At 48.0% G+C, this 11,694-nt stretch overlaps 5 protein-coding genes across 6 annotated transcripts; 3 read left to right on the top strand and 2 right to left on the bottom strand.

Moving 5' to 3' along the window:
- Nucleotides 1-108: 108 nt before the first annotated feature.
- Nucleotides 109-511, top strand: TERG_08306 (uncharacterized protein; the record flags this gene model as incomplete). The annotated part of the gene is given in 2 exon segments (XM_047748923.1): nt 109-241; nt 258-511. The coding sequence occupies 2 exon segments, from the start codon at nt 109-111 to the stop codon at nt 509-511; spliced, it is 387 nt and encodes a 128-aa protein (XP_047604915.1).
- A 590-nt stretch (nt 512-1,101) lies between these two features.
- On the bottom strand, nt 1,102-4,053 carry TERG_08305 (uncharacterized protein). Of its 2 annotated transcripts, none has more exons than XM_047748922.1 (2): nt 3,358-4,053; nt 1,102-3,296 (listed from the first exon to the last, which is right to left on the bottom strand). In XM_047748922.1, the coding sequence occupies exons 1-2, from the start codon at nt 3,695-3,697 to the stop codon at nt 1,903-1,905; spliced, it is 1,734 nt and encodes a 577-aa protein (XP_047604914.1). In that variant the 5' UTR covers nt 3,698-4,053; the 3' UTR covers nt 1,102-1,902. The 2 variants fall into 2 exon arrangements, with proteins under 2 accessions (XP_047604914.1, XP_047607512.1); XM_047750554.1 differs by having other exon boundaries at nt 1,102-3,877; nt 3,943-4,053.
- A 2,107-nt stretch (nt 4,054-6,160) lies between these two features.
- On the top strand, nt 6,161-7,513 carry TERG_08304 (uncharacterized protein; the record flags this gene model as incomplete). The annotated part of the gene is made up of 2 exons (XM_003231169.1): nt 6,161-6,236; nt 6,309-7,513. The coding sequence occupies 2 exons, from the start codon at nt 6,161-6,163 to the stop codon at nt 7,511-7,513; spliced, it is 1,281 nt and encodes a 426-aa protein (XP_003231217.1).
- On the bottom strand, nt 6,827-9,636 carry TERG_08303 (uncharacterized protein; the record flags this gene model as incomplete). Its single annotated transcript, XM_003231168.2, has 2 exons — nt 6,827-9,215; nt 9,277-9,636. 2 exons carry the CDS (start codon nt 9,634-9,636, stop codon nt 7,872-7,874), a joined length of 1,704 nt encoding a protein of 567 aa, XP_003231216.1. The 3' UTR covers nt 6,827-7,871.
- A 1,073-nt stretch (nt 9,637-10,709) lies between these two features.
- Nucleotides 10,710-11,580, top strand: TERG_08302 (ribose 5-phosphate isomerase A; the record flags this gene model as incomplete). Its single annotated transcript, XM_003231167.1, has 2 exons — nt 10,710-11,085; nt 11,147-11,580. 2 exons carry the CDS (start codon nt 10,710-10,712, stop codon nt 11,578-11,580), a joined length of 810 nt encoding a protein of 269 aa, XP_003231215.1.
- Between the last annotated feature and the right edge of the window lie 114 nt (nt 11,581-11,694).

Here is an 11,694-nt window from a genome sequence, read left to right as displayed (position 1 = left end):
GTGTTATGACTAATGAGCCGCCTCAGGCGCCTTTCATCAATTTCCTTCATAGATCTGCGTTCTCTTTCTACCCCAGCCCTTGGGTTAACTCGGTCTCTCCCTGGCATCATGAAACAGTCTTCAGTCCCATCGCGCGCCGAAGTCATGGCAGCATGTAGGCTTAGCGGTCCTATGGTGAATGACATTCTGGATCAAGTACGGCATAAACGTGACAGAGGCCGAAGCGATATTACAACAATTTGTGAGTGAAAATACAGACCATAACATCATGTATACGCCAAAGGTTTATGACTCCTTTACCGAGCAGCGAATAAACGCTCTGCCAGTAATATATATTGTTATAGAGCGAGTATATGGTGAGGTTCTTGCAGCTGAAGAGGATGATATTGCGCTGGAAAATATCGCTGCTACTATTCATTATCTTATCTCTAGGAGCTTCCACTACTACCACAAGCATCCTTGGGCTATTAGCCGGGTAGAAATCTTGCGATTGATTCTTCTCAAATTATAGTACTTGTAGGACCTTGTTGGCCGAGGAACTCCAAGCCTAGATTAACGAGAAGTTAAAAGAAGAGGGATACCTAGATAGAATTGAATTACCTTCAGAATAGTATATCTACTATTGCGGCCTCTTATAGTTCAATATCCTTCGTAGTAAACCAGGTATTGTCCTTAATTAGGGTATATCGGGAGTTTTCCCACGTATCTTTGATGAATTTACCCTGTTTCATCAGTTTAGCAACCTCAATGGCGCCAGGTTTGCTCGGGCTCTTTATAAGAGGCCTTTTGGGAGCAAACCCCCCGCACACCTACGACCGCTGGCGATTGTATCAAGAATCAATGCCGTTGGCTGGTAGAGAGAGCGTTTGCAAGTACTTCATTGCACATCTTACGTGCTAGGATCTCTACCATCTGAAAACCCCAGATCTGTTCCATCTGGGCCTGAGTTTCCTGACATGATACATTTCCACGAAAGGCACCCAAACATCTTCCGATCCCAATGGAGCTTTTCGCTTTGCACTCAATAATCTACACGCCTCCAGAGACAGTGGTAGGACTGCATTGTTTCTTTCCTTCAATTTTTTTTTTTTTTTTTTTTTTTTTTTTTCACACCACATCCTCCGGAAGGCGTAGCCACTGTTTGTCCATCAAGACACTCATCCGACCCGTCTCCGTTGCTAGCTCTACCTCTATATATGTATCTAGACCGTATATATTTCCTGTTTTCCGGCATGGCGAGCCAGACAATATTGGTCAAAAATAGTGCTAGTGTTTGAGTGGAGCATGAAATTTCGCCGGCCTTTCCTGACAAATCTCAATGGTTCCTACAAAGAACTAGCACGTCTTCCTACTTTGTCGAGCAGCTGCCACCGCTATGCTATATCCGATAGGAGTAAAACAAGTCTAGCGTGGTGTCCATAACTCTGCCCGGAAGGTCCCAGGTTGCCTTGATAAGGCTGGCCGGTCATCAATACGGATTCAGTATCGGCTCGCGTGTTCAGGACAGATAATTAGACACGATTGCCCATTATGCATTGAAGTTTCGGAGTAGTATTGACATATCATCTTAGATAGTAAGTCAATTATAAAGCTGACTGGTAACTAAAAATTCCTTAGAATGTTATGTATGAGCATAGACTACTATCAAATAAGGAAAAGGGTCTGTGCAAGGAAGCAAGGGCTAGCTTGAAAGGAATATATCGATACATGCAAAACCGCTAAAAAAAGAATAAGAAGCAGGGCTCATAATACGGAGGCCTCGATGCATAGAACCAGAACGAAAATATGCGGGGTATGTGCGAATTATTTACAAATGATGCAACAATTCTGATGACCAAAACAAATATAGGAAGGGGTGGGTGATAATGCAGAAAAGTCGTTAGGTATATTTTGGGGAATAATTTATTTTTCCCAGCTGAATTTCCTAGTGAGATCCGGTTTGGGTTCACTTTGAGGCTGGGAGTCGAGGATTGCACTAGTAGAAGTACCGGTAGTTGTCGGCTCTACAGCGTGCTGACAAGAGGTGAGCAGTGAAGGAGATGAATCTGGTCTTTTATGTGATAGGGATGTGGAATTGGTAGATGTGGCAATGGGAGATGGGATGCCGAGGCTATTGTTTAGTTCTGAGGCGCCGAAGGTCGAACCTGGACCTATAGGGCTAACGAGGTCCTGTTCTGAAGGATTGGTCGTTATGTGTTGATACTGGATAAGAGGTGGAGGTGGTGGTTCGTTTCCTTCCATGTCCAAGTCGCGAGCCTTCTGCAAGTGTCCGTACCGGTAACCGGATATCTCAGTCGCTGGTAATTCAACAGGAGTGGCTGCCGGTAGTTCGTAGCGGATGGCAGCGTTGTCTGCTTCAACGGGATGGTGTTTATCAGCAACTAACTCTGCTGGCATAGAGGGAGAAACAGGTCTGCGCCAGAATTTCCAAAGAAACTTAAATCTGGGTGGATTCTCTTCTTTCTCGCTGATGGATAACTCCCGGGACCGCCGTTTTCTGTAGAACAAGAGTACGATCAAGGAGACGATTATAACTGCCGCACAAACGCCGATAGTAACGCCTACTATAGCAGCTTTGGGAATTTTCCGATCCGGTGTGACACCGTGTCCGCCAGGGAACGCACTGTTTGGAGGAGAAGTGATGGCCACAAGGTCCATGCTAATTCCGGAATCAGGGTTGAAAGTAGCCTGGGAAATGGAAAAGTTACGGCGTTCGTAGTCGACTGTTAGATATGCTTCTTGGAGAAACACTCTACCGATTGTAAGTTTCTTTGGGTCGGTCGTCCGCCTAAGTGGAAAGTAACGGAGGCCCTCGCTGCTTTGATTCTGATCAAGGCCAGGATAAGGGTATGTAAGTTTGTGATCAAAGGCAGCGAAAGGTAGCGTTATATTCACGGACTTTGACGAATCTGGGAGATCGGATAAAGTAAAGGTAAAAGAGACGTTTGAGCCAGCGATAGCATCGTAGGTAGAGATATTGGGCCCGTATGTATAGAGGTCCAGGGTATTGTTATAACTCAAGCCGAGCTTCCCGGCAAGTGAATCACAAATCTGCTCAGGAAACCACAGGAAAGGTGTAGAGGAGTCTATTACAAAAGTCCCGCTAGAGGACAGATCGATGGCTAAATCACCAGCCAACAAGTTTGAATTAGACATCGGGCCAGTCTTAACCTTGACGGACTTTATGGTAACGGCAGGCAAATTGTCCGGAGATAAAAAGAAGGAAACCTCGTTAGGAATGAATCGGCTCCTGTCGAACCCTCCAAAAGTAAGAGATGTTGGTACGCCTTTCATCTCTATCCCCCGGAAAATGTCAGCTCGGAAGTTCCGACCAGGTAACGTAGTTAAATGACGTACGATAAAAGGCACCGGCAGTATAGCCATAGCTATGACTAGGCACTATGCTCATGTTTTGTACCAGGCTGCTCAAGAGAGACAGTTTATTCTCGTCTGTGAAATTCGTGTCTGTGACGCCGAGTCCTAGCGAGCCGATCCACCATTTGACTGTGGTGACCATGCTAATAACTTGATCCGAGACAGAATCATCGTTGTTGAGACCGATAAGATCGTAGCCGTAGTCGCCGTAGCCCGCATCACCAAGCTGGAGATTACTCCCGAGCTCATACAGCCCAACATGCGACCAGGTCGAGGAAGCATTTGCGAAGAACAGACCACCGCGTTCTTTACGGCATCTCATGGCTACATGACCATGTTAAAAGTGCACATCTCACCGGCGCAACCACTCTTGTGCGGATAGAGTCGATAGGATAACATACTAGCATCACATCCACTACGTCCGATAACCCAAGTCTCTGATGAGACTGTGTTCGGTATCACCTGTAACCATTGTGACGGTGTTCCAACCCGGATAGATAACCTAGATATAATTCGGTTAGCCGATAGCCTTCATTTGCTCCTAGGATCGGGTTCACAGCAACGTACGAGCTCCATGAGCCATCATAACCGATCCTAGATCAATAAAAAAAAAACTGTTAGAACCAAGCAGCTTGTGCTACACAACGGCAAGACAGAGCTCAAGCATACCAGTTTGAGCTAGGAGTAACGCTCAACGGGGTCGGAGAAGAGGCGGCAGCGGCAAATTCGAGGCTGGATAATATGAAGACAACTACCGCCAGCCCAAAATTCCGCCCAGGAACACTCCGTAGGGGATCGCGGCCGCCGAAAAAGACAAGAGGACTCATGCGCATGGTCGGCGCACCTGGTCGAGCCTAGGCATTACCAGGAGAGGTCGACGTTGCGCCGTAGCTGGAGGGAAGACATATTTGAGAATAATAGCGAGACGATGGCTGCCCTGGTCCACGACTCCATCATGGTCCTACTAAGAGGAAAAGAAAGAAGTTCCCCAAGGAGAAAATAATGGCATTTTTGAGGAAGAAGGTCAGAAAAAGCAATGAACGATTTCTGTCGTCCATTATCTTTCTATAAGCTGGGCGTTTCTACTTCGTATCTTCGTCCTCTTCTTTCAAGGGGCACAGGGTATGGACCAGGCAGGACATGGGTTCGGCGTACAAGCCATTTCGACTAGTGAGAAACCACCAACAAGGGCTCGACAAACCTTGAACCCCGAGGTTACCGAGACGGTCAAACGTGTAAAAAATACGCCTGGGAGATCGTCTCTTCGGCCTCTGGCGATGGGCCAGATGGCATCTTTGCGCTCATACGGAGTCCACACTCGGACTTGCTCTTGCAGGACATACCAAAGCGTTAAGGCTCTGTACACTTCGTGACACTCATTGTCAATTGGCCTGGTAAGCCTCCACAATAGTGCGATTTAGTGGTGGCGCCGCCAGCATTGTTTCAAGCTTAAAGATTCCTTCGCCTTGACTCACAACTAGTGCACGAATACGTGTATCGGCGGTCTCGCCAGGATTGCTTATCAAGATGTAGATTCCAGCGGGAGCTGTTATCGTCAAAGTGCGCAGTTGATGTCTGATGCGACATCCAACTTTTTCGAGCCGGCTAATACATGCGTAGAGGGGCAGCTGCATAACTGGTACAGGGTTCCCCAGAAAGTGCCTACCCATAAGTGACAACCGGGAGGAGTCCTCTGCGACGGTAGCCGGATCTCACACCACCTCGCACACCTGGCAGGAGTATCGAATCGGCATGATGAAAGTGCGGGCACACTTGTTCCACATCAGCAGCATCAGCATCAGCCTTTCCTGCTTCCTTTCTTCTCTCACATTTCAATAGCGGGTGGCAAGGAAGCCTGTCCAGGGACCTGTATTGCAGATGATTTCCCGTATAAAAAAAGAACATGACATCGGGCCGACCCAGTGTCGATGCCGATGATCACTTCATTCCATCATTCAGTTTAAAAAAAAAAAGACAAGCGATGTTCTCCCTGACATAAGAGAAAAGTCCTCCGCACAAGGATATTTAAACGGTCTCATGGAAAAGCTGACTCTGGGCTCAGAACGGAATGGGCATGATGTTGGCCATCATTCCGTGCTGTCTATGTACCCGCCATTCGCTTAGAGATGATCAGGGGAGTACCATGCAAAGTCTCGCCCAACTGGAGGTAGCAAGCCATAAGCTGGAACTGCCTCTCTTTCCCTTCAAGGCCGAAGAAGCAATCTATATGGGTGCTCTGCCTCCTTGAAAGAAGAGAGAAAACACAAGCTCTTCTCTCTTTTTTAGACCTCAGCCTCAGCAAGGCTTCTCTTCTTTTAGCTGGTCCCGTATTCACTAGTCAGTTGGGGCCGATATCATCGCGGAATTTCATCTTTTTATCTGCTGGGCAGCATCGTCAACGACGGTCTTTATCTGCGCTGGCCAAAGCCATAAGTCGTCAGCTCTCGGCCGTCATCGCCGACACCCTTCCTCTCTCTCTACTTTTCCCTCGCCGTCTCTCGGTCTTCCCCCCTTTGCTGGCTCTGCTTGTCGTTGCTTTTTCTCTTCACAGCCTTCCTCAACTAGCTCCTGTCCATACTGGTCCGGTATTTTCTTTTTAAGTGCCAATCAACTGTGGCGTAGTCCTTATTTTCCGTTCCAGACGTGTTCATGCTCAAGAACGTTTGATTCCTTCAGCTTTCAAGAGCGCAAGCATTTATTTCTCTTTCTGTTGGCGCTGTACTGGATGTTGACAGTTAGCGATGCTCTCATCTTCGGCCGCACCTAGGAAACTGGAACAAGAATAATGAAGAAAATACCATTCCTCCTGGCCTTGATGGGCTCCTCCACGGCCGTTGGATACCCCTGGCACTACCACGACGGTATTTTCTTCTGATCGAGTGTATCAAGAACTGATGGGTTGGTTAACTGACGTTGGCGGTTTGTTGTTGTAGGCAGGATTGTAGTCCGCGAGATCGTCTCAGAGATATTCGGATCTTCCGCGCCGGCACCTCCACCTCCATACAACAACATCAATACCTCGCTGACACCAGCAGAGGCTCCTCCGAGCCCGTCATTATGGCCGCCGAACATCGAGTCATGCCATTGTCCCGTAACCTACGTGCCAATGCTGCCTGTGGAGTGTACAGGAGAGCTGTTCTATGCCACAAAGCCTCCGCAGACTGTGTACACTACGATCACCGAAGTGCACACGTTGAAGCCTATAGATACAGCGCCTATGGGCCCTCCTACGCTGGTCACCCCTCCTCCGCCATGCTCCACCTACAGTTGTCCTCCCGCACGCTGTAAAATGGGCCTTTTCCCTTCTCTCGCACCTCTAATATCGACCGTCAGCGTCACCAAGAAGACCACCATCATGGGCGTCCCCTCCGCCGAACCACCGCCATCATTCCAAGATACCAGCTCAGGAAGCGCAGCAGGCCAGAATATACCCCCTACAGCCTCGCCAACTGACGACTCGAGTGCTTCTCGGCCGTCCGGTAAATCAAAGTCAGATTCTGGCTCCCCAGACGAACCTCACAGCGGTTCTCAGGGAACTACTTCTTCAGCCAGCCAGGGTAATAGCCCGGAAGGCCGTCCAGAAAACAGTCAAGGAAGGCCTCAGAGCGGTACTCCAAATGGTCAGCAAGGAGGTAGCCAAGGGAGCTCTCAAGCCTCTCGACAAACAACGCTTGCTCAGCCTCCCGGTAGCTCCATGCCAGTTGATCCGGGGCCTATCACCTCAGAAGGTGCAGGCCACTCCCATTCAGTCCCTACCAGAACCATGTTCAACCTGGGTGGGATCCCTATCACTATTCAGGAGACTGACTCCGTCACTCTTGGAAATGGGCCGTCACGCACTACTATTACTAGTAATTCTACCCCGACCACATTTGCGGTTGATGGCCATACTTTTACCGTAAACCCTTCAGAGGTAATCTACCTCGACACTACTTTCCACCTCGGTGCAGATCCTATGAAGTCACCACCACTCGTATCAGGTACGGCTAATCCTACGGACAGAGGAGACAGGGAGGGTCCGCGAACCGACAGTGAGGGCCATACCATATCTCCTCACTCATGCTTCGGACAAGACCGACCTTCAGTCAGAGTCTTGCAGTACGGATATCCACTAGTATCAACACCACATTTGTTCTAGGGATAAGTACTGCACTTATTTTTGGTGGCCTCGTTGGAGTTTTATAACGACAATTTGTCTCTTTCTATATACCCATTTACCTTCATCTTGTATAATAGTAACGACATACCTAAATGGACAGCAGTCGCCCGCTGGTCTCATTGTTTACTTCGTCCTATTTAGCATATATGGTAATGCTACAGTTGCATAATATTTCGTTGTAAATGATACACGTCATATTTTTTGCCCTGCGATATTTATTAAAAAAAAAAACCCCTCAATTTCTTTATTTTCTTAGAACTAGAATAAATCCTTATCCTACCAGAAATGAAGCTGCTCGTCATGTGTATCATCTTAATGCAACTGCTACCTACATACCTCATAATCTAAACATCTCACCCCGAGACCTTACCCCATCTAGGATAAAGGTATTGTCAAGGGGAACATACTGTCTTGTAAGCACTTTGAGGGCCTCCTGAGCTATACACCCACCTGCCATGGCTGAGATATTATGCAGTTCTCCAATCCCCGCTCGCCGTACTTCCGATATGGCCGACTCAATCCGGGACCTAATCTCGCTCTCACTTTCATCCATACCATTTTCCTCCTGGCCTAGACCAGCTAGGACTTTCGAGAGCATTGCTGTCCAGTTGTCGGTTTTATCAATGTACGATGGTTCCTCCGTCATTCCTACATGGCCTGTCTCTTTGAATTCCGTCACTAGGCCGTCAAGAGTACTCAGCGCAATGAAAATGGGAATGAGAGAATCAGGGTTTTGCAGGCTGCTCTTAATAGCCTTCACTGTTCGCTGCGAAATTCCTCCTGATGGCACAGGCGATAATATTGGAATCTCGTTGCCCTTAATCACTTTGATATGAGCTGCGTTCTTGCAGAAAGTGTCAATCTCCTTTTCTGATATCGGCACCCTCTCCCGGCCGGCACGTAGCTTGCATTCAAGATTCCGAACAGTGGCAAGCACTTCAGCCGCATCCCTTCGTGCTTTTGACTTATATATGTTTTGTAACCAGATATAATCTGACGACTGCGCCTTCATGTCCGGTAGTGACCCGGACAAAGGAAGAACTGAATGTGTTTCATAAAATTCTTTGACTGCGGCTGCTATTATCCAGAAATTGGGTGATTTAGTTGTTAATTGCGAGCACTCATCCATATCAAAGGCATTGCGCAAGTCACTACTTAAGGAGTAGGGACCAATACTCTTTAGGACAGCCGCCACAGCCTCGTCGAAGTTTTCTTCGCCTCCTTCAGGATTATTAGTTCTAGCATGAGATCTAACCATGTCCCTAAACTCGGACTTTTCCCGGTAGTTCTGAGGGTATAGGCCGTTATGGTTGGCCTTCCACTTCTCGAGGAAGTGTAGCAAAAGTATCAAATACGGAACATGTCCATGCTCGTGGTCGTCCATACTATCCAGGTTCCCTGCCTTGCTTGCTGCAGCCGCAAGTTCCGGCCACGGATTTGTTAAACGAAGGTCTTCAGTGGAGCTGGCATCAGGGTGTGTCTCGACTACGGGGAAAGCGGATGGTAGCTGCAGCGAAAAGGACGCATAAAACCCTACCGAATGTGTGTAGATTAGGGGTATATCCAGCCGCCTTGTAGTTTGTGATATGGTTCGAAGGATAGACTGCCTTATTGGCCCGGAAACAATGACAAGCTGATGCTGGGGAAGAAAGTCTTCATCTTCGAGAATATCTAAAATGGTCTATATCGTGCTTAGCGTTAGGATGTCTGGCAGAAAGAGGAGGTGAAACTGTAGACGATACCATTGTATACGCTTGCCCATCAACATCTTCATTAAGCTCCCGAAGATATTTACATGTCTCCTCAGCTCTAGATTTACCGAGGCTGTCCTCAGATAGAAAGAAGTTCACGCCTAGATCAACCTCAGAGACGGTTGCAGGATCAACAATCGTGAAGCCACCTATCCCAGGCAGCACGAGATTCTTCAGAGTCTCAACGCCCACGACACCAGTCAATTCCGAGCCATCACTATCCACTGGGCCATCGGAGTTTATTAGAAGCACTCGAGAAGACTCTAGGGCTTGCTGGCCGCTAGCAGCCCAGAGTCGCAGCTGGCGGTCGTACTTCCTCTCCTTAGCGGTTGGGGCGGCATGCGAGGCCATGGTTCAATTTATTTTGAGCGTTTCGGCGGGCCGAGGTGGGCGGCGTGAAGCTCCGAGATACCGTCTCGCCGTCCTTGGGACAGTTAAGCAGACATATAAGAGCGCTCCGTCTCTTCTTCCCTTCTTCCTCGACGTCGTCGTCGTCGTCGTCCTGCTTCTCCTTCCTTTTGCCCCGCGTAAACAGCTTACTCGCTTATATAATCGCAAATTTATCACGTGATACCGATAGAAAAGCTTGTTTGTCAGCTAACCCCTTATCGATAAAAATTAAAGTTTTGTCATTGATAACGGCAAAGTCAACCTCCTGGCCAGAAGAAAGCGCAGCCTCGGTGGCTTCGTCGGATTGAAAAGGTGGGTTGATGAAGTACAATTTGTCTCGCTTGTTGCGATACATGAGAGGACATCATTAGAAACTAGGTTCTACCCGGTCAATCTTTGATCTGATGCACTGCCAGTAGCCGAAGGCAGCAGCTAACAGAATACGAGAGCCCAAAAAGACCCCTCATCTCGAAGAGGTGCATATTACAGGCCGTCCGGATACATCTAGATCTATGAAATCTATTTCAGCGTCGAGGAGCTTTCTGTAAGTGTCTACGTGCGCTGACTTGTTAGCCTTCCCCCTTTGTGACTGAAGCCCTTGCTCTAAGATACAAAAGACTACAGTGAGATCCCATAATAGTTCCTGGCCTTGTCAGTTCGAATTCGATACTCCTAGTTTATAATCTTTGGGCTTTTCTCTAAAGTGAAATGTCAATAATACATCTGGAATCGCGCTTCATCCTCTTCTATACTGCGTTCAGCTAGGTGGAGAACATTCTTTGACATCCCGAGAGCGCCCTTTTTTCTCCACATAATTCTTGCCGTTTAGTCAGATGAATTAACAGTTGGCTTCTAGGACAAAGATTTCCCGCACCTCTCCTTCTTTGTGCGTGCGTTCTTTATACGGTACGAAACCCTCTTTATTAAGAAACAAACCATCGCTTCCCGACGCTGTGTATAGGAGGATATACTCCCAATCACCCTACCTACGACTTCGCCGCTTGTCCATAAAGAGACCGACACCAGCATATAAAATGGCAGACATAGAAGCCGCAAAAAGGGCCGCTGCTACAGAGGCAGTAAAAAATCACTACCCAAAATATGCGAAGTTCATCGGTATTGGGAGTGGAACTACCATAGTCTATGTTGTGGAGGCTATAAAGGCACTTGGGATCGAGACTTCAGCCACCAGCTTTGTGCCCACCGGATACCAGTCTAATCAACTGATCGTTAATGCTGGTCTTACGGCTATTGCATTTGACGCTTTGCCAGAAGGGACCATACTGGATGCTGCGTTTGATGGGGCTGATGAGGTGGATGACGACTTGAACTGCATCAAGGGTGGTGGAGCGTGCCTCTTCCAGGAGAAACTGGTCGCTCTCCAGGCAAAAGAGTTTATCTGCGTTGCTGGTACTTGACCCTAAATGAGTAAGAGAGATATCCTTCATACAGCTAACCCTAAACCCGATAGATTGGCGCAAAAATCAAAGTCGTCTTCTCACTTCCTGGCCATCAATCCCAATTGAAGTCGCGCCTTTGGCTGCCCGCCGGGTGATGGATGAGTTGAAGGTTTTGGGTAGCCCCAACCCTGTTCTAAGACAGGACCCTGTCGCAAAGGCTGGCCCATTAAAGACTGATCAGGGATTTCTTATCGTCGATGCGCCGTTCCCAGCTCTGCTTTTGCCTTCCGATATCGCTGCAGGAAAGAAGGCAGAAGGTGGTGTCTGGGAGGTAGAAGCCTTGGCCAATGCTATAAATGCCATAACTGGTGTGTTGGAAGTCGGTTTATTCTGCGGACCTAACGGTCCCCAAGCTCAGACCAACGGAAGAGCAGGAGGGCAGAAACCTGTTGCGGCCTACTTTGGAAATACCGATGGCACGGTTATTTCAAAGAGGAAGAAGTAGATGTTTTCACCTCCCCGCAAAAGCCCAGTTACCAATTTTGGCTTTTCTTATTGCTATAGTTAGGTAGACAATGTCTCTGGCGAAGCCATGTGTTCATGCATGAAACAACCGATA

This window comes from Trichophyton rubrum (assembly GCF_000151425.1).
Source record: "Trichophyton rubrum CBS 118892 genomic scaffold supercont2.13, whole genome shotgun sequence".
NCBI lineage: Eukaryota > Fungi > Ascomycota > Eurotiomycetes > Onygenales > Arthrodermataceae > Trichophyton > Trichophyton rubrum.
This window is presented reverse-complemented; position numbering and strand designations above follow the sequence as displayed.